This window comes from Perca fluviatilis, chromosome 2 (assembly GCF_010015445.1).
Source record: "Perca fluviatilis chromosome 2, GENO_Pfluv_1.0, whole genome shotgun sequence".
Lineage (NCBI taxonomy): Eukaryota > Metazoa > Chordata > Actinopteri > Perciformes > Percidae > Perca > Perca fluviatilis.
Genome location: NC_053113.1, coordinates 20,059,901 through 20,087,446, shown reverse-complemented (window position 1 = coordinate 20,087,446; position 27,546 = coordinate 20,059,901). Strand labels below are relative to the sequence as shown.

The 27,546-nt window shown below is 39.6% G+C and overlaps 2 protein-coding genes across 4 annotated transcripts in view; one reads left to right on the top strand and one right to left on the bottom strand.

Annotated features, from left to right (window-relative positions):
* The window catches only part of sik3 (SIK family kinase 3), a 36,178-nt gene extending 28,752 nt beyond the window's left edge, over positions 1 to 7,426 (bottom strand). Inside the window, exon 1 of one of the 2 annotated variants that reach the window (XM_039823999.1) lies at positions 7,105 to 7,426. In XM_039823999.1, coding sequence (XP_039679933.1) covers positions 7,105 to 7,395 — 291 coding nt within the window. In that variant the 5' untranslated portion in view covers positions 7,396 to 7,426. The remainder of the gene's footprint in view (positions 1 to 7,104) is intronic. The other variant, XM_039824007.1, reaches the window with a different exon arrangement.
* A 1,877-nt stretch (positions 7,427 to 9,303) lies between these two features.
* On the top strand, positions 9,304 to 27,514 carry sidt2 (SID1 transmembrane family, member 2). Of its 2 annotated transcripts, XM_039825636.1 has the most exons (27): positions 9,304 to 10,143; positions 10,243 to 10,364; positions 12,742 to 12,906; positions 13,038 to 13,083; positions 13,570 to 13,671; positions 15,004 to 15,087; positions 15,210 to 15,375; positions 15,769 to 15,862; positions 16,316 to 16,371; positions 16,611 to 16,637; positions 21,039 to 21,077; positions 21,165 to 21,242; positions 21,383 to 21,445; positions 21,812 to 21,927; positions 22,041 to 22,114; positions 22,236 to 22,302; positions 22,393 to 22,466; positions 22,574 to 22,697; positions 22,912 to 23,029; positions 23,934 to 24,070; positions 24,184 to 24,292; positions 24,886 to 24,962; positions 25,243 to 25,289; positions 25,420 to 25,527; positions 25,774 to 25,885; positions 26,305 to 26,418; positions 26,682 to 27,514. In XM_039825636.1, the coding sequence occupies exons 1-27, from the start codon at positions 9,895 to 9,897 to the stop codon at positions 26,742 to 26,744; spliced, it is 2,631 nt and encodes an 876-aa protein (XP_039681570.1). In that variant the 5' UTR covers positions 9,304 to 9,894; the 3' UTR covers positions 26,745 to 27,514. The 2 variants fall into 2 exon arrangements, with proteins under 2 accessions (XP_039681570.1, XP_039681562.1); XM_039825628.1 differs by lacking the exon at positions 21,383 to 21,445 and having other exon boundaries at positions 9,305 to 10,143.
* The last annotated feature ends 32 nt before the right edge of the window (positions 27,515 to 27,546 follow it).

The window sequence follows — 27,546 nt, the reverse complement described above, 5'->3', positions numbered from 1 at the left end:
TTGGACCCTGCACAAGCGGTAGAAAGTTTTTAAGGAGAAAGTAGGCCTATCAACAGAAATTAATTATCGAAATTATCGAACTGAAGAGCAAAAAAGCAGCATATTTTGTGGAGATGACTAAAGCAATTACGTGACTGCCAGAACATCCATAAATCCCTTTATTGATGTAGTCTATGACAGACGAATGGAACCACATTTCTGATTACTGGTTAATATAGACCCCGATGAGTATTTTTGTTGTTTCGTATTATTATGAATTTATACTTTGTATTTTTTTTCCATTAGCAATTGATCAGATTAAATAAGGAATCTTTAGATATAACTTCAGGTTCTTATAATAATTATTCATCCTTAGTTAAAAGAACAGTGTTTGTTTTCTGCCCTGCAACCGAGTATTCGCTGCAAAAGGGAAATCTGCAACACTCCGACCTGCCCTTGTGTCATCATCACTGACCACTCACCTAAAGGCCATCCAAGACCAATTAGGTTTTATTATACCTGACTAGTAATGGTTTCAGAATATTGATTAAACATTTCATTGACTTGATCAATTCATTGTACATAGACAAAATGTTTACTCAATTAGAGCTGGGCAATATAAATCAATATTATATCGATATCGTGATATGAGACTAGATATCGTCTTAGATTTTGGATATCGTAATATGGCATAAGTGTTGTCTTTTCCTGGTTTTAAAGCCGGCATTACAGTAAAGTGATGTACTTTTCTGAACTTACCAGACTGTTGTAACTGTTCTATTATTTGCCTTTACCCACTTAGTCATTATATCCACATTACTGATGATTATTTATCAAAAATCTCTAAATATTTTGCAAAAGCACCAATAGTCAACACTACAATATCGTTGTGGTATCGATATTGAGGTATTTGGTCAAAAATATCGTGATATTATCGTGATGATTTGATATTATGCTCATTTTAGAGGTTGTACCAGGATAGGTTTAAGTGGTTTCATTTTCATAAAACACTATATATTTGTTATACTGCACATTGCTGCAGCTCCTTTTTTCACCCTGTGTGTTGAGCTCTCTCTTTTAGCTACAGAGTGAGGCATCTCACTTCTGTTCCATCTTTGTTGGGAGTCTCACATGCGCAGTAAGTACTGCTAGCTAGTCAGTTGCAGAGGATGAGGGCGTGCCACGCTAGCAGCTAGGCAAGTATTATGACGTGCGTTACAAAGTGATAGGGCTGAAACGATTCCTCGACTAACTCGAATAATTCGATTACAAAAAATCCTCGATGCAAAATGACTTGCCTCGAAGCTTCGTTAAAACAATGTAACGATCAGATCTAAAGAGCTAACGCGTCGACTATCCCTTCGGAAAAACAGCTGATTTCTCTCTCTCTCTCTCTCTCTCTCCTCATCAACGACCTAATAGCATAAGTGTAACAGAGCTGTGTGACATTATAATCAAATATATAAATGAAAATAGGTTGAGTATAACTAATATTTACATATAGGCCTACTGTATATACAGATCAGTCTCAGGTTGAAACTTGTAGTTCTTTAAGTTAAGTTGCACAACTTAATGTAATGTTTGTGTATGTTTAATGTATGCCTTAGTTTGAGGTTGATATCATTTGAAAAAAAATTTAAAAACAATGTAATATGGCACTTAAATGCACTTAATAGGTTTATTTTTTTGAGAGATGATATTGTAAGCAATGTAGGCAATACAAAGGTTGCTTTTTTTCCGAAAATGTTGCTTTTTTCCCCCCCTAGTTTGGGTTGTTTAAAAATGCAAAAACAAATTATCCGATTAATCGATCGATAAAGTGCTAGATTAATCGATTACAAAAAGAATCGATAGCTGCAGCCCTACAAAGTGACGCACGTTCGTCACGGAAGTAAAGGCTAGACTACAATAGAGCTGTTTGGAGCAGTTTGTGAACAGTGTCCCCTTTTGGCACTATAACGTGCACAAAAAAGATATAACACAATAAAGAAAAGAGAAAAAGCCAAAAAGTATGAGCACTTTAAAGAACAAGAGGCCTGATTAATAGCCTTTTAAATTGTTGTGTGAGGCAATCAGATCCATAACTTTGGTCAACAGGAAAATAATTATTTCAACAACTTGGCTATTTTTGTGCGATACCCAAGAATCCTTGTCTGTATACGATGGACATTTCTTTATTATGCTCTGTAGAGGTCCTACGTCCCATTTCAACATATTTCATCCAATTTGGGCATGTTTTCAAGGACATTTTACTAGAGATGCACCAATTGCAAATTTCTCAGCCGATACCGATTTTCATTTGGCCAACGTCAATACCGATGTTTGTCGTTTTCTTTTGCGGCAGGAAAACAAATAAATTTCATTAAAAAATGTTTAACCTTCTTCATCACACTAGTGGCGTTTCTCCATTACATTGTACCTGCTCGACTCGTCTCTCCTTGCCTTTTTTGTTTTTCCATAATGAAAAAAAGTCTCTGGTACCTGCCAACATGTACTTTTTTTTAGTGTCACCTCTGTCGAGGTTCCAAACGAGCTGAGGCAATACCAAAAGGTGACATGAAAACCTGCAGACTACCGATTGGTCGGAGAGAATCGTCACCAATCACTGCGTCATCATTGCGAGCTAAATATTGATAACATATACCGGTACACTTTGGCTCGGTGGATGTCGAGATTAAAGTCATGTTAAAACTATTTTCCATCCTTCTTCCGATTTCCAGCTGCAGCCTGTCACTCCCCCCTGTACTAACGTTACTCTGTACGTAACGTTAGCTCACAATGCCATGTGTTTATCACTCCCGTAACTTATTGTTCATCAGACGTGACATGAGGAGAGGGAGATTAGCTAATGTTAGCCAACCTATTTATAAAAAATAAAATCACATTTGAATAGTAATTTCAGCATTCGAATAGTATTTTATTTTTTTACTATTCGAATTATATTCGACTTTTGGAATTCGTTCCAACAGCCTTAGTTTATAGTTCATTTAGTGTAACCCAGATCTTATAGAGAATGTCTGTCCTTGTTGAAAGGTCATGACCAGCAATAAAGTTCATGGAGAGAGTGCACAATAAAATCAACATTTATCAAGAGAGCAGCAAAGTGTGGCAAAACTGCCTCTAGCATAGCCTTTGTGTGTGTATCAAAACTCTTGTTTTGACTTCCACTTCAATAGCTGGCCTTTGTCTAGACAAGATGAACTTTCACTATTACAACATCCAGGTGCAGCACACTAGCTTTCTGCCATCAAAGTACTGTGTGTGACTGCCTCAGTGTTAGCAAGCATTATAGACCCACAGCCTCCATTCTACAAAAAATTACAAAATACATGATAGAAATGAAAGTGTGTATCGGGGAAACAAAGTTTAAACACATTGCCTGTTGAATGTTTTAGGTTTAACAAAACGACAGAGCGCAAATGAGGCATAGAAAGGGACCATCCCTTTCCCTTCTGAGCTACCAAGTATAAATAACCAGGTCTGCTTCTGTGTGACTGCACTGCAGGATATCATCCAGCTCCATCTAACAACTGAGAGAGTTGTTGGACTATTTTTTGACTGGTCAGCATTTGTCATTGGATTGTTATAAAACCTAGGCCATAAAACAAGGCACCAAAGCACATTTCATTTGAAGACTGATAATCATATCCATATTCATGATATTTCACAGACATGTAAAACTACACTCCTATTCTTCTGATATTCATGAGCAACTGTGGGTGCTAACACCCCTGTGCTGGTTGGTGAAAATCATGAGCTGACTGGTCTGTCTGTGACCACCATCAACCGACAACAAACCTCTCGTTCATTCTGTCAGTTCGTGGTCCACTGTCATTTTGACATCCAGGCAAGCATTAACAGGCTAAAGGCCTCGACACACCAAGCAGACGGCCGAGAACTAGTGGCGACAAAAAAGCCGACTATGGCGTCGCCTTTGTCTTGGCCAAACATTTGCACTTGAACCCACCGCAAAGACTAAAGCCAACGGCAAGCTACCACGTACGTTCTGCGCCTACTTGAGAGGAAATAACTCCATGCCAGCAGGTGGCATTCAAAAAGAGAAACCGGATACAAACGTTGATGATACCCACAACTAAACAGCTAGTTAGCCAATGTTAGCTTGCTACTTCCACCCACCCAACAGGGCTTCATGTACAGAAAATGAGCCTGACACTCTGGCGATAGCAATGTGCTTTGCTACGATGTGACAAGAGGGAGGGAATGAAACATTAAGTTGTTACATTTTACTAATTTAGAGGCCGGTTGGCTAGTTAGCGTGGTTCGTCTAGCACCAACCATGGTTCAGAGAGAGGTCTAAAGTTACGGTCTTTCTTTTAAATTTCCTAGCAGTTATTAACGTTAGTTTATTTTGTAAGGTATCAATATGTCGATCTTTTAAAAGACATGTTTGTGTTAAAATAAATACACCTACGCAAGTAGTTATGCATCTCGTTGTACGTTTGCCATCTTATGGACATAATGTGCAAAATAGATATTCCAATCCGTTCGAACCTATGTAATTTTTAGAAGGGACATTCAATACGTCATTTTTGGCCAGTTTTGACAGCTCTATGTGTATTGGATTGATCAGAGGAGATGAAAAATGAGAAGAGCCTTCTGTGTGCGCTCTCACAGTTGATAGTTTGCTTTCCTCACTACCAGTTTTCAAGCTGTTCAGCCGACGCAGACAAAAAGGCAGACAGAAGCCGGCGGTCGCTGACCGTCGGCCCAACTTGGACCAATGAGCGACGGTCTCCTTGGTGCGTCAGGGCTCAATCTCTCACTAGAATGTTGCTACTGTCTTTGTTTTGCTCTTATAACAGATTGAAGCTGACTTCTTTTGGAGAAAAGCAACCTGACGACAATCATGTAACGATAACTGGCTATCAGACTCGTCAGTCCGGCGTGCGAGACCCGTAACGTTACAGTAACAGGGAACATCACTACCGCTATAGACCTTTTTCATGGCAGACATGTTGACATGTCATAGTAGGAAAAGCGCAGGTGTATTCAAAACCATTAATGATGGCTGCATTTCACTTAGGAGAGGCCCTGGTATTGTGCATGCTGACTCACTGAAATAGCTTCCTGGGACACTTAATGGAATTGAACCATCGTTAAGGTGATCAATTTCAGCTTTGCTTTTCCTACTGTGATAAATCAAAAATGTCTGCCGTGAAATAGGTCTATCGCTGCAACAAAAAAAGTTTTAAACACTATGAAGGTAAAAAACAAAACACAAGCACTGAACTGCCCAGGATTTTGTGTAACAAAAAAGGTGACTGTGTCCTGCAACAACAAAGCAGTCGCTTCATCTCTCGCTTATTCTCTTTTTCTGTGAAATAAAGCTGCCTTCAGGTGCGGTTGGAAATGTTGGTTTCCCCAGCCGTCACCGCCGTCAAAGCTTCGAATAGTCGTTGTTGAAAAACACCGAAGCTCAAAAGATGGTATTCGGTACAGCCCTAATGTCAACAAGGGCATAGAGATAAAACTGCACACTCAGCTGCCTTGACACACATTTATTTGTGCCATTAGACTTAAAAGGCTCTTAATATAAAATAAAATAAAAATAATTATTATTATATATTGCAGGAGCGGTCTGTAAGCGTAGGCCCTGCGTTGTGAGTGTTCTGTGCATCCATCATAAGGGATGTGCACAGTCATCTTAATAGTTATATCATCAGGACTCAGGAGGAAGGCTTCTCATGTCACCACAATGCACATACGGTCCTGATTGAAAGCCAACAGGCTGTAAATCAAGTGTCTTTTAGCAGAAGTCTTACATCTGATGCTGCTGTTGTCACATGCAAACAGGGCTTTCTGATTTATTTGTTTTGGCCCTTTTGGACTTACACTACCATGCAAGCCAAGAAGACATAGCCAGCATACTGTAACTGGAGTGACAACAGATGGCTCACAGGGATACATACAGCCATGAAACATTAAGGCACCTGATCCAATAGGTCAGCAGAAAAGAAAAACCCTACTTGGAATATTTGAGCGATCCCTTCCACTTGGAATGCCTCAAATTTCCCCAACCTAAAAAAAAGGTCCAAACCTACTGTTTGACAGAAACACTAGCAGAGCCTATTTTTTTTTAAAGAGTTATAGATTTGAAGTACAGGACTCATCAAAAAACAATGTTTTGCATTAATATATTTAGTTGATAACAGTGTCTGCAAGTTAGTGTGTCAATCATCCATTATACTGCTAACTGGCGCCCACTCTATGCAAAAGCATCTACGTACACTCAGTGTGTGGTGGCAGTTTTGAAACCACAACTTTTGCCATGTCAATGTTTTCTTGTCCGGGAATTTTCATAAAATGTCACCTAGCTATAAAATGGGATATCTAAACACCCCAAAAACTGGTTCACAAAGCTGCAATACAGTTTTTATAAACTGGTATAGTTAGCTACACTACGACAAAATTGTTGTATTATAAATACGTAAGAAACTTTCTAACGCGAAATGATGGAAGCAAAGTGTCCAACTAGCTAACGTTAAATTAAAAAGCCTTAGTCGCTCTCTGCATCTGCCAAACAGTTTTGAGTGGTACTTTTACGTTGAATTTCACAAACCGCTATAATACGTTACTTCGACAACCTAACCTTACGCCTAATAACTTTGGAAGTTCGTTGTTAATTTAAAGATATCCAGCAGAGTGCTGCAAACTTGTAACCTTGTTGTTGGTATGTCTTAAAGATATCTGCATCTAGCCGAACAGCTAATTAGCTAGCTAGTAAGCTAACGTTAAGCTATCTTCTATAGTTGGAGAATTCTGTGTCTCCTCTTTTTCATCTTCGTCAAAACCCTTCTCTCCGTCCTCTGCGCTTTGTCACATATTAACCTCAGGCCTTTATATCTTTCCTCAAAAACAATACTAGCTAATATAAGTGAAAACAGATGTATCTTGTATCCAGTGGTTAACGTTAGAGGTGATGCCCCGTCTCGAATGGACCCCCACCAACACCAAGCAGCGGTGTCACCAAAGCGGGCTGGCCGTTGTGCCTTAAGAGCCTGAAGGCCCCAGCGTCATCCCGAGTACATGGTTGAAAAGGCTTGAAATAAAACAATGACAAGTTGTTATTGTTCACTTCTAATGCTCGGACATCACTCGTCTTACCTTTGCTTTGGTAATGATGTGTGTGGCTAGTTTAACAACCGCGAAATTTCCCTTGCCGATAGTCCGCTCGATTTCGTAGTGGCCCACTCGGGCTGGGGGGGGCCTGGTGACTGAAGTGTGACCAGGGTTGGTGATGCACCCAGCGGCCGTGCTGGTACGACCGGAGTGGGTGATCCCCGAGGATGGCTGGGCTCGGTTCTGGGAGCCCATGCCTGCGTGGGTCGGTCGGGCAGAGTGCGTAATCCCGGCCGCAGCGGACCCAGCAGCACCTCCGCTTGACACGGCCGCCATCTTCTCGCCTCTCTGCGGGAACAACAAGCAGCCTTGCGCAGCGCGCATCACGGGCACGCCCCCGCCCTGCGTCATTTTACGTGGAACGCTCCTCCGCAGCGCCCTCTCTAGGTTGTAACCATGGTAACGATCAGCGTAACAAATGACTTCATCCCATCCACAGAAACGTATTTTGGTTGCCTTGGCGACAAAGAAGTGCGCATTATCACTCTGGTTCCCATGATTCAGTAATTCTTTGCAAACTGCTGCCCTGCTGCACTATGTATGATCAGACGCCAAGGAAACTAGAAAGAATATGTCTGACTTGCCCATATAAATGATAGATAGATAGATAGATAGATAGATAGATAGATAGATAGATAGATAGATAGATAGATAGATAGATAGATAGATAGATAGATAGGAAAATATACTAAATTGGCCTCATGTAGCCCGCCTATTTTAATGGCTTACCTATAATTAATTAATTAATTTAAAATAAATATTGTAAAAGAATAATAGCTTCCATATATGGTGACCCAGTGACTCCAACTAACTAATACCAGCAATGATTAGCCTACTACACTGGAGACATAAGACACACTTCTACTTTTTAAATTTCAGTTCTTTTTCAATTTTAGTATGTGGGGGGGAGATACAATTGCTCTCTGTTACTCTATTCTAATAGCTCTCACTAGGTTGTAGACAGCACCACTCTATGGTAGAGAGGAGTTCTGCGTCCTAAACTGGATTAGCAACTGAGCAAAGCAGGCGAGTAGGCAGCTGCCCTGAGTCCCAGAACTCCAGCGACCCAAATAGAAGTTCCCCGTACAATTTTTTAAAGGTAATTTGATCAACTGACATTTTGTTTTGGTATATGCACTTTTAAATAACATGAATTAGTCCCTAAAGGCAGGCCCTGCATTGCCTAAATCCAAGGCCCTGGTTTATTTTGAAGAAACATGGTTGATATTCTTAAATAAATGTGTGTTTAAGCAGACCCATTGACACTCAAAGTAACAGAACTTACCTAGCATAGGAGTTCTTGTTGGTTTGCCATTTGTAGTCTGCTGTTCTGTACTTGAAGACTAACTGGAGGCAGAGTCGAAAGGAGGACCAATGTTGCCCAGCAGCTAATTTTGACAAAATACGACAAACACACACAAAAATATTATGAAAATGACATTTTCCAAAAATTAAAATAGTTGTATGATATAGCATGTTTGTATTTTCAATTGTATCTTAACTAAAATATAACATTACATCAAACATATATAGCCTATTAATTTCCACTTTCATATGTTTTTCTTTTTGAAAGTTGGCTACATCAATCCAGACAAGAATATACAGTGAAAACAATAGATGGGAAATACTCTCGTTCTCTAGTTCACATAAATCACACTTAATCAATTCAGTTTGAATCTTTCTAACACAAATTTTACAGGGTAAATTATAATTAATATCTTGACAGACACTTCCTTAAGCTTGTTATTGATACCACACACTGACAACACACACACACACTCACACTATATTATTACTTAATTATGTTTCATGTTGAGGCTGATATCCATCAGTTATGTTCTTGTTGATGATGTTAAACATGGTTGTTGCTTTTGCACTAATGTTAACATAATGTTTTGTTTGCATCTTAAACTGTACTTGTCCTTATCTGCTTTAACTAGGCCTATGTCTTAATGGTCATACTAATAAAGTCTCTTTGAATTATACAGTGTTTATCACAAATTCCCCATGGTTTCTCCCAGTGAATATCATGAAATAAATAACCAAAACATGTAGATGAAGGGGCCTACTGATAGTAGAGTCATATATATATATAAAACATATAAGCAGAGGACTCTATGGAGGGCATAGACATGACGTCGCACTCTGTTTGTTTACTGTCTGAGCGTGGAGGGGGGCGCTAATGTCACAGATTTCTCACACTATAAACACGCTCAATCGCTTCACCCTCTGCACGAGATATAGCTACTTGCATAATGCCGCGGCACTGCGAATACACGCCGTGACAACCGATCACGTTGGACAGACTGGAAAAAAAACACTTGGTGCTGTTTTGTTTTTGACACTGCCCGCGTAGCTGGAGCCGAACTCCTATATCAAAACATGGAGCTGCCTTAGCAGCGTTGACCAACAATGCTAACGTTATAGCGCAGCTAGCTTGCCAGGTTTTCAGATGAAGAGGAATTGAGTATCGTTGTCTTGAAACTTTTTGTCTCGACACTTGTGTTATTTGTTGCATAACCTTATCTAGCTGGCAGCTTCTAATGTGTTGCGGATGTCAATACGACGAGGAGCAAATATTTAGCTAATGTAAACACCTCGCTGTCTCTTTAGCTTGTCAGTTAGCAGCTGTTGTTATTGTTGGTTGTTGCTGGAAGGGGCACAGCTAAGCTAGCCATCTTACGAGTAATTGTTGCTGAATGGGGGTGGAGTTGTCGCAAAGGCTAGAATAACGTTAGGTATCCGTTACATTTTAGGAAGACGGTGTCAGACAAAATGGTGTTAAGGAGTTGCTGGAAGTCTCGACATAAAAACAGCTCTGGACCTGCTCCATGTTGGACCCGACCACGATTGGCAGCCCTGCTCTGGCTCTGTGTGACCCAGTTTGTTTGCGGCAGCGGGGCGGAGGGGGAAACCAACACTGTGATCCAGAAAGATGCAGAGTTTGATGTCACCTATAATGATACAGTTACAAGTGAAAACCAGACCATCTATGCTTTCAATCACACCGTCTCCAGGAATAAGGTGAGTTTACATTGTCAAATTGGTATATTTGTCTTTCATTTAAAAAATATTAAGTAATATTGATGATCTTTTCTCTTTTTTTCTTTCTTTGGGTGTCAGACGGAGGGAGTGCGTGTGTTTGTGGATGTGTTATCACAGGGTTTTGAGAGTCCCATCCTGTTTGTGGTACGACAGAAGCAAGCTGTGGTGTCTTTTCAAGTCCCTCTCATTTTAAGAGGCCTGTGAGTATTCCCACTTTTATCTTGCCACCTACTCGGCTTCCCCCAGTCCTACGAGATCACAATTCAACAATATTTCTAATTTGTACAGTGATGACCAGCATAATGCTTCTTTGCCCTCTGCTTGCCAAAGGAACAGCCTATAGCCTAAATCCTCTGAGTTCTCAGTAAATTATATTCTGTAAATTGTAGAGCAGAGCTGAGATTAGTATGTGGTGCACACTGAATACAGAGTGGGCCAATTGGCTTCCTTTAGAACAACCTTTTTCAGTATCATGGTCATATACAATGTATGGTGAACATACATTAATGATTTTAATGAATTTTCTGTGGTTTATGTTTGTTGAATTGAGCAATTACACATTCAAATGCTGGCGTTCAAATGGAATATGATCTGCATACTTCTTCATAGGCAATTAGAAAAGGAAGTGAACACATTAGTTGTAGGTACAGATTAAGCTCTCTAGTCATGACATTTTGTCACAAAGCTTCAACTGACCAAATCAGCTGTAAATGGACTGTACTGTAAGGCAAGTCTCCTCAACAGTGAATGTGATTGTCTGTCTGTCAAACTTAGTTTTTATGCTAGGCCTTTATGTATGTCCTTGCAACTAACTGCACATGCAGACTGTACAGAAAGTTGGGCTGGGTGATATGGAGAAAATCAAATATCACTATATTTTTGACCAAATACCTCTATTGATACTGCAACGATATTGTAGTGTTGACTATTGGTGCTTTCACAAAATATTTACACAAGGAGATTTTTGATAAATAATCATCAGTAATATGGATATAATGACTAAGTGGGTAAAGGCAAATAATATAACAGTCATCAGAAAATGACATAACTTTACTGTTATGCAGCCTTTAAAACCAGGAAAAGACACCACTTATGCCATATTACGATATCCAAAATCTAAGACGATATCTAGTCTCATATCACGATATCGATATAATATCGATATATTGCCCAGCTCTAATTTAAAGTATCTATCTATTCTGTGCATCTGAAAAGAGTTTTAAAAAGTTATAATCCAATGTTCCTCCTAGGGAGTGTCTGGCTGTTACTGCTGTTTTTCCCTAGATAGTAAACATTTATGACTTCAGGTCATGCACTAATGTTCTTGTTTGGTGTAGATAGCTGCGTGTGTACTTAATATCCTAGGAAATAGAGAAGGAAATCTGTTAATGCTAGCTGTGCTTGTTGTAGACTTTTGTGTAAATGTGGTGGAGAGATATGGGTTTTTAGATCTGAGATCCGGGGTCAAATTTATTCCAGGATGTACTGCACTTGAGGAATGGTCTTTTATTTGGACATGTAATAGTTGTATGTGGACATTTGCTGGATGGAGCACTAAGGCCAGCTGTTGATGTACTTTGTGGAGAGGAAACAATAAAATCTACAGCCTTTATTATAGTCTAGATTTGTCTCAGTGGTTTTAGGGCACACAGCTTTTGTAACCTGACTTAATCAGATGGGATTTTACAATCTGACAACAGGTTAGAAGTTTGGCTGTTTATTAGTCATTGGCTAACAGCCTTGTATGATCTGTGTCTTTCCCACATTCCAAGGCACTCTCTGTGGTTGTGCAACACCAGAATTACCTCGCTATATAGTCTTGCCTATGCAGCCTCGTGGCCAGGCAAGTTTTTAGCAGATCACTAATGAACATTGGACTTTCACTTCCTCCTGAGATCCACCAGTGCAGATCTGAGGAGCCCAGCTTACTGTAAATGAGCTACCTCAAAGTCATCAGAGCGAAGTTACTTCTGTTTTTTTAATGTAGCTTTTGTCACATACTCTCTTTAAAAGAATTCACTTCTGTGTTTTGAGCTATGCCATGTGCATTTAGCAAGTTTTGACCAAATACCTCGATATCGATACTGCAACGATATTGTAGTTTTGACTATTGGTGCTTTCACAAAATATTTACACAATGAGATTTTTGATAAATAATCATCAGTAATGTGGATATAATGACTAAGTGGGTAAAGGCAAATAATAGAACAGCTACAACAGTCTGGTAAGTTCAGAAATGACATCACTTTACTGTAATGCAGCCTTTAAAACCAGGAAAAGACAACACTTATGCCATATTACGATATCCAAAATCTAAGACGATATCTAGTCTCATATCACGATATCGATATAATATCGATATATTGCCCAGCTCTAATTTAAAGTATCTATCTATTCTGTGCATCTGAAAAGAGTTTTAAATAAATAAATAATATTAAATATAATTTATCAATAAATAGAAGTTGAAGGTCTAGTTAATTGTAAAAGTCTAACCTTTTACATGGGAACTTGAGCTTGCTTGTTCTTTCTCTCTCTGTTTGTCAATGTCTCTCTTTCTCTCTGTCTGTCTTTCTCCAGCTACCAGAGGAAGTACCCTTACAGTCATGTGGGCCGGACATTGTGCCAGCCCCCAACCCGGGCTGCCTCTGAGACCCAGTACTTTTTTGTGGACGTGTCTACCCTGTCCAGCCTGGGTACAAACTACCAGCTCAGGGTCAGCCGTGTTGAAAGCTTCACCCTGCAGTGAGTGACATCTGATAGAGTCACACAAACACACTGTGCAGTAGCTGCCTGAATTCTCAGCTTAAGGCTAGGTTTTGTCGTAACCAACAACTATCTGTATGACTGACTTGTTATGTTTACCTTGATTACAGGACAGACAAGAAATTCAGCTTCACCGCGTCACCATCCCAACCTCAGGTAATACAGCTTAATACCAAAGCTTTATGGGTTTTTAAGGATGGCACTAAGTGCTGCTCTACAATAGGGCTGTTTAGTCGCAGAAATCTAGATAGCAGACAGGGTGAGAGTGGGGGTGGAGGGTACAGATGATGAAAAAGATGAGAGGAGCTGAGGAAAGTACAAGTAATATTGGAGGGAGTTTCACATTTTACAGTTTATTTTGTTGTTCTGGAGTTCAACACATGAAAAAGGGAACAAACTATTGTTTCCTCTTTGGCCTTTTGTAGCACCTACTTATCAATAAAGTCAGTCATTCACTACGTTTACATACACACCCCATATTCCGATTTGGCCCTTATTCCAAAAAAGACAATATTCCTACTAAGCTGTTTATATGGCTAATGAAAATGAATATACGACTAATATTCCCATTTTGTTATGTTCCTTACTCACTTCATTAATCCTTATTATTTTTTCGCTTCTTTCTCTTGCCATTTCTCTCAGTACTTCAAGTATGTCTTTCCTGATGGGGTGGACACTGTGATCGTCAAGGTCAACTCAGAAATGACCTTTCCCTGCTCTGTTATGTCCATCCAGGACATCCAGGTACACTTACCCCCCCTCCCCTCCCCCTCAAACCAGACAGGTGCTGTCCGTCAGTGGCTCCTGGCATTGTGGTCAGCATGCAGTAACACCATTTGGCCACCTTATGGCATAATTGAGGTTATTGCGATGTTGTTAGTGCAGAATACAAAGCAAATATTGTTAATTTTATGATGTTCTGAGAAGATTTAACTAGGGTTGCAGTGATATACCGGTTTCACAGTATACCGTGGTATGAGAATTGACGGTTATCATACTATGTACATTTGCTTATCTGCTGTATTGACAAATATATTTGATTTATTTTCAAAATGGCAACATTTTACATATACTTCCAATAAAAGAAATGGTTTCAATTATAATTAATAAGTGTTCAACCAAAAAAACCTTCTCTTTTCATTTCTTTAAGGGTTATTGTAACTAATACTACTACTACTACTACTAATAATAATAATAATAATAATAATAATAATAATAATAATAATTGTATAATACCGTGATATATTCGGAGACGGTTCTCATACCATTGCAACCCTAGATTAACTGAGATTGAATTCCTTTTTATTCTTTATTTTTTCATGCTTTCTATTAGGGGTGGGAGGAAAAAAGCGAAAATTGTGTGTGTATGTGTGTATGTATGTATGTATGTATGTATGTATGTATGTATGTATGTATGTATGTGTATATATATGTGTATATGTGTGTGTGTGTGTATATATGTGTATATATATATATATGTGTGTGTGTGTATGTATGTATGTATGTATGTATGTATGTATGTATGTATGTATGTATATATATATATATATATATATATATATATATGTGTGTATATATATATATATGTGTGTGTATATATATATATGTGTATATATATATAATATATATATATATATATGTATATATATATATATATATATATATGTATATGTAAATATATATATATATATATATATATATATATGTATATGTGTATGTGTGTGTGTGTATATATATATATAATATATATATATTATGTATATATTGCAGAAAAGGAGAAATTAATGAATGTCAAATATGAAGTGAGTAAGTAGCTGGAAAATGGATAATACAATCGAATCCCAATACTTCTAGAATCGCAATAAATGAAAATCGCACTACAAATCGAATCGGCACCCATGTATCGTGAAAAAATCGAATCAGGACAAATGCATATCTTCCCAGCCCTACTTACTATAATATCACTGTTCTTTTTAAGTAATCCTGTTAATCTCGTATTCCCTCTTGCCTTTATTCTTTTAATCTTTCAAGTTTCTCATTATAATTGTTTCGCCCTCCCTCTCTCTTTCTTTTCAGTGTCCTGTCTATGATCTTGACAACAATGTGGCCTTCATTGGGATGTACCAGACTATGACCAAAAAAGGCGCAATCACTGTGCAGGTAGTGTGTGACACAGTCACGTACATGGTTCTGAAATACAGATAATGCCGTAACCAAAGCATACAGTATAGACCCCCTGTTACCACATTTCATATCTTCTAATGTCCCTTTCTGTCATTTAGAGAAAAGATTTTCCCAGCAACAGTTTCTATGTGGTGGTAGTGGTAAAAACCGAGGACGAGGCGTGCGGCGGTCCGCTGCGCTTCTACCCTCTCCGTCCTGATGAGCTGATCGACGCCGGCAACCGCAGCAAGTTCATTGATGTGATTGTCACCCCTGCTATCAACTGTAAGTCCCATTTTTACAAATACGTTGCAGCTGTCCAGACTGAGGAATAATCCATATATTTGTTGTACACCATGGGTATGTCAACAATATATACCATACAACTGTGGGAAAACTAGTAACTTACCAGGAACAACATTTTGATTAAACCCTGGGCTCCGAAAAGTCATAGGTACAAGTTACAGTATGTTCTCCAAAACTGGAAAAGTTGGAGAAAGAATAATTAATAACTAAATGTTTGGCTTTAGATAAGGTAGACGCTGCATATCGTTTATGTCTCTCCCAATTTTAAGCTGTAGGTAATGATGCTATATCATTTTATCATGCAGTGCAGGCAAGGTCATGCAGTATAAGCATGTAAATAGGCTTACAGTATATCTGTTTTACACTCCACAGCGGCGGTGTATGTGAGGGGCATGCTGTTCTGTCTGGGTATCTTCCTCTCCTTCTATCTGCTCACCTTGCTCATGACCTGTCTGGAGAACAAGCGGTAAGATTTAGCATTTTTCTCTGCTACCAAAACAACAGTTAGTTACCGCATCCACTTCATATACACATGCTTGTTTCACTGCTGAGGTATTTAGCATCGGTGAATCTGAAAAGTTGACTCCTTTTGTAGTGATACATACATCTTCCTCTGTATCTCCCTGTAGCCACAGGCAATCCTCATTACAGAAGATAAGGCCACAGAGAATGTTTTATTAACCTTTACTGGGTTTTGTTTGGTTAAATGTGGTTAAAGACCAGAAAACTTATTTAAGCACTATAACAAAAACCTTTACAAGTTCCCAGTGTTGAAACTTTCTTTTTTTGGGTCCCAGTTCCACCCAGGGGTTTGGATGTCTAATTGAAGAATATAGAGTTATACAGCTGCACTACAAGAACAACACTATACTGAATACAAATGATTTTAATTAGCATCTTCCCCTCCCTGTTTCTGTAGAATGAAGAAGAGAGAGGTGTTTCAGATTGCCCCTGACATGTCGCCTGCTGAGACAGGTAACCCAGCAACAAGCTATGATGGACTAGCCCATTAGGGGCTTGTTAGCGGGTGTGTTGAGCATACAGTTTCTTAAAGTCACGAACCTGTACTGTAGAGCAGATGCCATAATATCCAGCCAATGTTAAACTACACTTAACATGCAGTATAGAGCTTTTTTTATGCAGAATGTAACATGTCTGTGTGTACTAAATGTGTTTCTTTTACACCCTCTCCATCATGCTAATGTGTGGCTCAGCCTCTCTGCTTGGGAAGAACGGAGATGGTATAACGACATTGTTACTCCTACCTTGCACTTACTGCCCCCTATCACACTGTGTTGCTCGTCTGCAGATGATCTGCATGCATTAGCTCGCATACTATAACTGTCTGGCCATATCAACAGCATTCATAGAAAGACAGATAAAGAGATGTGATTGACTATAATGCCTCATGGACTGTGTAGTAACATTAAAGTGATGGTTCGGAGTAATTCACCCTAGGGTCCTTTGCACCATGACCTCGAGCCAAACACCCTCCCAGAAGCTTTTTTCACCTGGGTCTAACATTGGGAGAGTTAGCGTAGAGTAGCGTTATCAGCTGAATAGCTTAGCGCAGGGGCTAACGGACCCACGTTTGTATCTCGTAAATTACCCCACTAATAATGCCCGAAATGATACTAAACGTCTACAAGTAGTACAAATAGGTTATGCACTCATAAAGCGATGGATTGGAAAGTTTGTAAGTACACCAGAAGTTTATGTAAATAACACTTGCCTGCTGGCTTCTGCTCTCTGCTGTTGTTGCTGTTGGTAAGACGAACTTAGGGCCGTCTACAAATTACAACACCGAAAGAGATGCAACAAAAATATTTATTAATTTAACTTTTTTTTAAAGTAAGTGCTGTATTATAACTAGCAGGAGACAAGTAATAATGGAGGTAAGTTTGGAGACATTACCTTATTTAATCATTGAATTAATAAATATTTTGTGTTGTAACAACTTCGATTCGTGTAGTAATTTGTAGCGGCCCGCACTCGATCTAACTGCAGGTAGCAGCAGCAGCACAAGAGCTGAAGAGAGCGCCAAAGTTTTTTTCTGTGTGTACTAACAACTTTCCAATCCATCGTTTTATGAAGAAATATTTGTACTACTTGTAGACGTTTGTGGGGTAACTAAGATAAAACGTGGGTCAATACGCGCTAAGCTATTAACTGATTAGCTCTCTAGTAACTCTCCCAATGTTAGACCTGGTGAAAATAAAAAGGGTACTAATATAAATTAATTATCCCATCACTTAACATAGCACTTAACTGTTCCAAAACTGTTAGTTAAGCGTTTATGGCTTGCATCATAGAGCTACAGATGCACGTGACTCACCTGGGTCCTTGTTAGGTACATCACAAAGCACTGCTACCATCCTGTTATCTTGCCTGTATTTGTCACAGTGGTATCCTTCTGGTATTTGTTGGCTCAAGAAACACATAAGTATATTACATTATTGTCAACAATGCTAACGACACGATAGACAAACAAAAATATAAAATACAAGGTGTTTCATTAAGAAAAAAATACTGGAGATAATCATTGAGATAATGGTCTACACTGCTGATGTGGTACTCAACTACCTCTCAGTGTGTATCTGTGTCTGTTCAAGGCAGTGTATGCTGCTGACATGATTTTATTTTAAAATCGTAGGAAGCTTAACGTTTTCCAACAATTCACTCTCACTGCAGCAGTCACCACTTTTCACAAAACTAACCTGCCTCTGCACCATTCCTTACTCACATTTTCACCCATTCACTAAAACTGTTATTTCAGGGATTTTGAGCCTGAAAAAACTGGATCCCTGCATGTGTTGTTGCCTCCCTCACCTCTATGTGACCCCGATTACTTGGTTTTAAAATGCGTTTCGGTGATCCCAACACGAGTGGACAGCAGGGACACATTGTTACTGCTTAAGTCACTTACACTAGAAGGGTAAAGGGCCCCGTTGCAAAGTTCTTACGTCCACACTTGTCACATTAGTGGTTGCGTCGGTAGAGCTAGAGACATCACTGTCAGCAGAACCAACACATCTTCCATTGTGCAAAAAAATAAATAAAAAATGGACGGTCATGTAACATTCATCCAACTCGTCATAAAATGGGCAAGTTATAGAGCGTTGGAACGCTCTCACCAAAACAACCACCACATCCAGCGTTGGTGACATGTTTTCATGTTACACCCTCTGGGGACGCATCAGTACGCATAAGCTTTTACATGTGAACCACTACGGGAAGTGGTTTGAGTGAGCGGATCACAATGCGTCTTGGTGGTCGTTTACACTTATATTTAGCGCTGTCCATTTGTGATCCCATCGCCAAAGACTAATTTTAAAACCAAGTGCAAATGGGGTCATGTACTAACAATTTAGCTGCAGTGGTGTTTTAGTATGCAGCATTAAAGGTGCTCTAAGCGATGACGTTACTTCTTGTTGACGTTGGAAGTATTAAACAAGCTCGCCCCTCCCTCCTCCTCATCCTGTCCCCTCCCCCAACCCTTCCACGCACTAATACATCCATGGCACTAACCCCCAAATCCTTCTTGTCGGTTATTGGCTGGAACACTGTTTATGTTTCGTGGTGCTGGGGCCTGTTTCAAAAAACCAAGATAAGGGATTAAGCTGGGATTTCCCCGTTATCCTGGATGAATTTAGCCTTGACTCTGTTTCACGAAAGCGGAGGCACATAAATCACCATGGAGATTTATTCTGTGCAGCTAGCCTGCTCCTGACCAGGCTAACAGCCAGGATTTATTTAATCCTGGAGCCTTTTTCTGATCACCCCGCAGTGGTTTTACCCTATTGTTATCAGCCTGGATTAAAATACAACAGGTGCATATTGCTGTTCATTTATGTACAGTACAGGCCAAAAGTTTGGACACACCTTCTCATTCAATGCGTTTCCTTTTTTATTTTCATGACTATTTACATTGTAGATTCTCACTGAAGGCATCAAAACAAGGAATGAACACATATGGAATTATGTACTTAACAAAAAAGTGATTCCTCAAAGTAGCCACCCTTTGCTTTTTTATTAAGGGAAAAAATTCCACTAATTAACCCTGACAAGGCACACCTGTGAAGTGAAAACCATTTCAGGTGACTACCTCATGAAGCTCATTGAGAGAACACCAAGGGTTTGCAGCGCTATCAAAAAAAGCAAAGGGTGGCTACTTTGAATAATCTAAAATATAAGACATGTTTTCAGTTATTTCACACTTTTTTGTTAAGTACATAATTCCATATGTGTTCATTCATAGTTTTGATGCCTTCAGTGAGAATCTACAATGTAAATAGTCATGAAAATAAAGAAACACATTGAATGAGAAGGTGTGTCCAAACTTTTGGCCTGTACTGTATGTTATTATTTAAAGTTGTGACCATTATTTTAATTAATTAATTATTTTTTTAATAATTATTCATGTGACAGTCATTGTTACTGTTATATTGCTGTATGAAGACTGCTGTTCATATTGTTTTTAGAAGTTTGATGAATATTTTATGGCAAAATTTCAAATGTGTTTTAAATGAAGTCTGTTACTAAGGGCAATACATACAAAGGCTGTACATTTCTATAGTTGACCAATTCACCTTGAATATTATTTTTAGTTATTTAGAAGTCTTTAAGGATCATATTTGTTCCACTTCTATGTGCATTGTATTTGGCATTCTTAGCACACAATTTATGTTGTCTAGTAAACTGGGACTATAATTTGGGAGGATTATACAATTTTAAGAACATATCCTAATTGTACAATCCTCCCAAACTATCTAGTGTTGTATGCTACTGTACATTCATGACAACAGGGAGAGGACACCTCAATGGTTTTTGACCTTATACTTTGCTGGGGGGAAATAACTGATGAATATACTCATGGAATTTATCACTTAATTATCTTCATAGTTTCTAGATTTTAGGGTCCAATTTCTTCAGTGTCTTTATTTTCTAGGTCCATATATACGAAGGAGCAAGGCATATAATATGTAGAGAAGGATCATATTCTAGCGTTGTAGAAAATTGATCTTCATGGTAAATTTCCTGAGTAACCGTATCTTCTGCTTACTTTTAAGGCAAAGAGTACAACTGTTAATGTGTTGCTGCTCACTCTGTATAAAGTATGTACAATGCCTATTCTCCATTTTGGCATCAGTAAATCTGTGATCGACCTCGCGGTTTTTTGAGGAAAGCCGTGGACGCGCATCTATCTGAATCACTTCAGCCTGGTTCGACCTAGTCGCTCCTCTTCAGCCTGGATTGGCCTTCGTGAAACGCACCAAGCCAGGCTGCACAGACTAGACTAGGTCAAGCCTCGCTTTATCAGTTATCCTGGATTTATATATTCTGCTTTTGTGAAACAGGCCCCTGGTTGGCCAGTTTGTTTTTTGGAGCCTGGGCTGTCTACAGAGACCAGCATTTTTTTTACGGGGTGTTCAGTGGACAGGCAGCTAGCGGATAGTGAGGTGATGTTTGCTGTATGTGACAAAAAATGTTGTAGCCTAAAAAACACGTCCCGTCGCTTAGAGCACCTTTAAGATGCTAACGAGTATTGGTTATAGTGGTGCTTGTCTCTGCATGTGCATTTTGTCATATATACTCGCTCAGGAGTGTTAAATATGTATGTGTGTGTGTGCATGTCTCCACAGGCAAAACTCCAGCCTCGCCATATGAATATGGTTCCTTTGGTAAGTTTTGGACAGTTCTGGGGTTTTGCTTATGTCTTTATTTGTGTGGAGATTTAATTAAATAACCCCCCCCCCCCTTTTCTCTAGCTGACAACGGCAGCACACTCAGTTCAGAGGCCATAACTGACAGCGCCACATCAACTGACAACAACTATGGATACGTGGGTATGAACAAGCATGGACACGTATTTCTACTGGCCAACCACTGTCACTTTGCTGTATGTCTCCACAGCCTGGCTTGCAGTTGGCTTCCTGCGAGCAGCTCTGGTCCCTCACTGGTTTTCTGTGTCTTTTGTGTTCATCAGGGCGGGAGCCTTTCAAACGTCGCCCAATCCTCAATCACCTTCACCACATAGCCATCCGCATTGGTGACACACTGCCGCATAAATTGGTTGAATCAGTTCAGAGTTCAGCAAACCAATCACCACTGTGTTGATGCCAGGAAATGGCCAGATTGCTAATCTGATTACATTTGAAAAACAATATACAAAACAATATTTATACAAATCAATCCGTTGATCAGAGTACCAACAATTATTCCAATATTTCTGTTTTATTATCTTTGGAATTTGCCAGGAAACTCTAAATGGGTGATGGGTTTGAACACATTTGCATCACAGAAATAATTCCTTTAAATCCAGACGTCGGTTAAATTGATCCAATGAATTGAAAGGCTAATTTCTTAATTCTTCCATGACCTCCTCCTCTGTCCTCTCTTCCCCTCCCTCCATCAGAGCAATCGTTGGACAGTATTGGACGAAGCAGGCAGGAGTCTCTGAGCTCTGTGGAGGAGGATGACTATGACACGCTGGACGACATCAACTCAGACAAAAACATTGTCCGCACCAAGGTACTCTCAATAAACAGTACTCGTTTTTTTTGTCACGTTGTTAAAATGTCACCACTCCTTGCTGTTGCCCATTTTACTTGATGACAAGTAATAATGTCCTCTCCTTATTACAGAAATTTCTATGTGTGTCTGACCTGTCCCGCAAAGACAAGAGGATCCTCAGCAAGAAATACCAAATCTACTTCTGGTGAGGACAACGGTTAGACAGCGAAAAAATTTAAATACCATTGAATAGTAGAATCAACTACAACAATACAGTAACAAAGATTCCTTCATTATCATAATTATGAACATTATCTTCTCTCCAGGAACATTGCTACTATTGCTGTGTTCTATGCGCTGCCAGTTGTCCAGCTGGTCATCACCTACCAGACGGTACGCTGATGAGACATAAACCGTGATATATAAGATATGATAAAAAAAAGAAAAGAAAGATGGATGTTAAACTGACTCTCTGTTCTTTAGGTGGTCAATGTTACAGGAAACCAGGACATCTGCTTCTACAACTTCCTGTGTGCCCACCCTCTGGGAGCTCTAAGGTGTGTGGTTAGCACGTGTCCGTTTAGGTGCCTGAATGTATTATTACAACCACAGTATGGCTAGTAGATTACATGCCTGTGTTTAAAGTATAGTTTGTTATACACAGTGCGTTCAACAACATCCTGAGTAACCTCGGTTACGTGCTGCTGGGACTCCTCTTCCTCCTTATTGTCCTCAAAAGAGATATCGTCCACAATCGAGCCCTGGTCCGCAACGATCTCAACGCGCTGGTAAGGCACATGCACACACACAGTTGCTATTTTAACATCTTGGTGAACTCCAGCCTCAGGTAGCATTTAACAAATCAGAAATGGGAAGTTCTGAAGGGAGGATACAGGCACATCCAGAGACATCCAGTACATTTGGAATATGGAGTCAAATGTATTATTTAGTGAATTTCATTGCTCAATTATTTGTTTGATTTTCCTCTCTCCCACCCCACAGGAATGTGGTATCCCAAAGCACTTTGGTCTGTATTATGCCATGGGAACTGCTCTAATGATGGAGGGCTTGCTCAGTGCCTGCTACCACGTCTGTCCAAACTACACCAACTTCCAGTTTGGTAAGACTGCTTGTTTTCCTACCTGGACTGCATGTGGCCTTTTTAAAGGTCACATATCATGCGCATTTTCATAGATTCATACTTGTATTTTGGGCTTCTACTAGAACATATTGACTGTACATGCTTTAATGTAAAAACAAAAAAATGCTGTTTGCATTTCTCTGTGGATTGTGCATGTCACATTTAATTTGATCCCAGAGTCCCAGGTTCAAACTAGTGGTTTGCAATAAAGACAATAAGGGCCCTATCTTGAACCCGGTGCAGCGCAAAGCGAGTGTCTTTAAATAGCAAATGCACCTGCACCCATCTTTGCGCAAATGGGCGTGCTGGTCTTACAGGGAGGTGTGTTCAGGTGAATTCCCGCCATTGACCAACAAAAACCTGGTCTAAAGTCAATAGCGCAGCATTTCATTGTTATTTTAACAGCAAATTAGTAAAATGCACCTAGGCTCGTGCCCAGCATGTGCACACTATGCTTCTTACACACACCAACATGCAAAATATTACAAATAAAAATATTACGGTGCAAATCCGCCATCATAATAGAAATGCACCAAGGTACAAACGTGCCTGGCTTTTAAAGGGAATGGTAGATGACAGTCTGATTGGTTTATTGCATGTTACGCCCAAAAGACACTAAGTACAACCCTTTTGAACCATGCACCTGGCGCACGGACCCTATTTTCCGCTGTCAAACTAGCAAAAGTGGATTTGGACACGCCCTAAACGCACCTGCGCCAGGCGCTTCACGCCGTGCGCTTAGATCTTTAGCATAGGCCCCTAAATCTAAACTGTACTTCAGTGAAAATAATCTTCTGTGGTTTCCTTTTTTATTCTTGTATTGTTTTAGGTGATGAAAGATAGATGTTGTTGTGTTGTGTAATGTTTCTATCTTTCTTTGCAGACACCTCCTTCATGTACATGATTGCTGGACTGTGTATGTTGAAGTTGTATCAGAAGAGACACCCAGACATCAATGCAAGTGCTTACACTGCCTACGCCTGCCTGGCTGGGGTCATCTTCTTTTCTGTGCTGGGAGTGGTAAGCGCACGCACACACACACACACACACACACACAGCAAGGTAGAGAGGGCCTTGGTTATGTTTAACACACGCAAAAACACATTTTCTAATGTTTGAACATCTGTTTGCAGGTATTTGGGAAAGGAAACACAGTCTTCTGGATAATTTTCTCGGTGATCCACATTTTGTCCACTATGCTCCTCAGCACACAGCTCTACTACATGGGCCGATGGAGGCTGGGTAAGATAACTAGGAAGCGCCTGTCATTGTCAGCTCCCTCACTCATACATCTCTCCATTTGTGCATGTATAGGGTCCTGGGCATGTGCGCTTGTATTTCGGGCCTGTGTGTAATGTGTGTAATAACTAACAGTGAAAAAATTGTGTCTTAATCTTAATCTGTAGCTCCTGGAATCACAGTGGTTTGATATTAGTGGTGGTTGATTTAGATCCATTGTGGTTTCAGACATTTATCTAATATTTTCACTTTTGCTGTATTCATCAAAGTGCATGCATATTTTTTTATAAAAGAGAAAATTGAATACCATACAAATGGATCTCTTTTTAGCTAAAAATAACAGAAGATTTGTGTGCAGTAATGCTTTGTAATTGCTTCATTAAAATCAGTTATGCGTAGCAACAGAATATAACTGCAAACCATACAGGCAGAATCAGAGTTGCTGTGTTTTAAAAAAAATGAACTGGTGCATCGGATTTTACTTTCATTTTTAAGTGTCACCTAGACATTTACTCTTTGGTTGCTGTAGATTTGAAACCTCACACTGTGGACTAGTGTTTGACTCCAGCTAACATTTGTCTGTATATTTGCGTCAGACTCCGGGATCCTGCGCAGGATTGTGTACGTCATCTACACAGATTGCATCAGGCAGTGCAGTGGACCTATGTACATTGTGAGTAATAACCAGAAACGGCTGCACCAACATAAGTGTACAAAGAATCCTAGTATTTCAGTTTCTTTAGTTTATACAGGGAAACTGGACATGTGGTTAGATCTTCAGATGCCATTGATGATGTTGGATAAGATTGTGTAATTTAATATGCTTTTACATGTATCCAGTGCCTGAATTATCAATATCTAAGTTATCTGGTACAGTATAGGAATCACTGTATCCTGTGTTGGCAAATCCAGATTACCGGCTGATAACTCATCTTTCCCCCTCTGTCTGACAGGACCGTATGGTTCTGCTCGTAATGGGGAACATAGTCAACTGGTCTCTGTAAGTGAACACAGTGTGTTTCTTCTTTTACTTAACACTAAGTAGAGACCAATACAATTTTTAATTTACAGCACAGGGCTTAAATGATGACATCATCTTTGTGTCTCTTCCTCCTGCTCCCTCTCTGTAGAGCTGCCTATGGCCTCATAGAGAGACCCAATGACTTTGCCTCCTACCTTTTGGCCATCGCTATCTGCAACCTGCTGCTCTACTTTGCCTTTTATATCATTATGAAGGTGTGTGTTCTGTCTACATCCACATTTTTTAAGTATTATTTAGAAGAAAAAGCAAAATCTAAAGCGTGTGTGTGTGTGTGTGTGTGTGTGTGTGTGTGTGTGTGTGTGTGTGTGTGTGTGTGTGTGTGTGTGTGTGTGTGTGTGTGTGTGTGTGTGTGTGTGTGTGTGTGTGTGTGTGTGTGTGTGTGTGTGTGTGTGTGTGTGTGTGTGTGTGTGTGTGTGTGTGTGTGTGTGTGTGTGTTTTATAGTGCTGGAGGCGGTGAGAGAATCCAGTGTCTGGCGTTGGTGTGTATTCTGTTCACAGCCGTGGTGTGGGGCTTTGCACTGTATTTCTTCTTCCAGGGTCTCAGCACCTGGCAGGTTGGTAACTCCCACACATACAAAGTAGGGCTGTGCAATTAATCAAAATTGTAATGGCGATTACGATTTGGGCTCCAAAATAATTACGAAAAACAGAATAATCAAGAAAAAAACATTATTTTGCACATTGTTTTGCAAGTAAACTCTTATTTTGTCCTGAATGAAAAACATTTTTTTGAAGCTCAATAATTGCAACATCTTTCCAAAAGTCAATGAGTAATTGTGTAATTAATCGTGATTTCAATATTGACCAAAATAATTGTGATTATGATTATTTTTTTCTTCATAATAGAGCAGCCCTAATACAGAGTCCCACAGAAGGAGTGTTAGCCTTACACACCTTATTGACCACAGTTTTAGCCTATGAGAGCAAACATTGACTTGATTTTTACTTTGTGGGTTTCTCTCGTCTGATACAGAAAACTCCAGCAGAGTCTCGAGAGCACAACAGGGACTGTATCCTGCTTTCATTCTTTGATGACCATGACATTTGGCACTTCCTCTCCTCCATTGCCATGTTTGGATCCTTCCTGGTATGATCGTATGTGTGTGTTTGTGTGCGGGTTGTTTTAGTTAATTTAGGCATGCAGCATACATACAAAAAACTTTGATCGGAGTGTTTAGAATTTAACAATTTATATGAATAACAGCCAATACAGTAAATGCTTGACAGGGCTAGCTGATAACTTCAAATATATGTGATGGCTTAAATGTACAACTTAAATATATTGTCGCACTAGGATCCTGCAAACAGGAAACTCTGTGTACTAACCCCTCACCTCGTGTTCCCTCCTAGGTCCTCCTGACCATGGATGACGACCTCGACACCGTCCAGAGAGACAAGATATTGGCCTTCTAGATATGACAGATCTTCTGTGATGAGCTCAGCTCTTCTTCTCTGCCTTATCGCCCTCGTCTCTCTCCATTTGCATCTCCTTCGTGTTCTAAAAAAAGCACAGCCAGTAGCCTGTTCCCCTCCTCCAGGCTGTACAGTGGGCACCTCTCTGCCTGCCACAGCCAGTCAGCCAGTAAGGGAAGGGCAGTAGCCCCTCCCTCCACCTGTATGGACACAAATGTGCCAATGAAGAACCTGGGTCGACGTCGAGTGATGCTGAAGTGTTTTGTCCTCTCGCTGCCATCATCAATATAACTGTTGTAATCGATGTTTACTTCCTGCTGACGATGAAGATAACAACATACACTCTTACTATCTAAGAAACTATCCAAATTAACTTATTTTATACTGTCTGCATTACATTTGACCGCAAAGTCAGCAATGCATTTAGCAAATTACTGTTTCTATGCTGTGTGTGTTTGTACAGGTGTGCGTGTGTTTACAAACATAAATGTGAGAATATGAATTCTGTCCAGTCTGTCAGTGGCCTTTAATGTTCTAATCATGTTACATACTGTGCTGATTGGTCAGGCCCTCGAGCTAGCTGTCCTTCTTTTGGAGAATATTATTAATAATAATAATAATAATAATAATGATGATTGTATTTACTTCTTGACTGTCCTAAAGTCTGAATGCAAAGGTATTTTTTTGCACTGTACTGTATGACAAGAAATTGATTTTAATGTCAAACATTGCAATGAGCGGTTACTGAATAAAGGTATCATTTTCAGATACTTTCTATTGGCTATTTCTACATGGTCAGATG

Excerpts from the sequence above, each read along its gene's own strand:
- sidt2 (XM_039825636.1), top strand. The coding sequence starts at position 9,895 with ATGGTGTTAAGGAGTTGCTGGAAGTCTCGACATAAAAACAGCTCTGGA. Across the intron at positions 16,372-16,610 it reads CATGTCGCCTGCTGAGACAG|CCTCTCTGCTTGGGAAGAAC; the intron begins GTAACCCAGCAA and ends TGTGTGGCTCAG. Across the intron at positions 21,243-21,382 it reads CAACAACTATGGATACGTGG|GGCGGGAGCCTTTCAAACGT; the intron begins GTATGAACAAGC and ends TGTGTTCATCAG.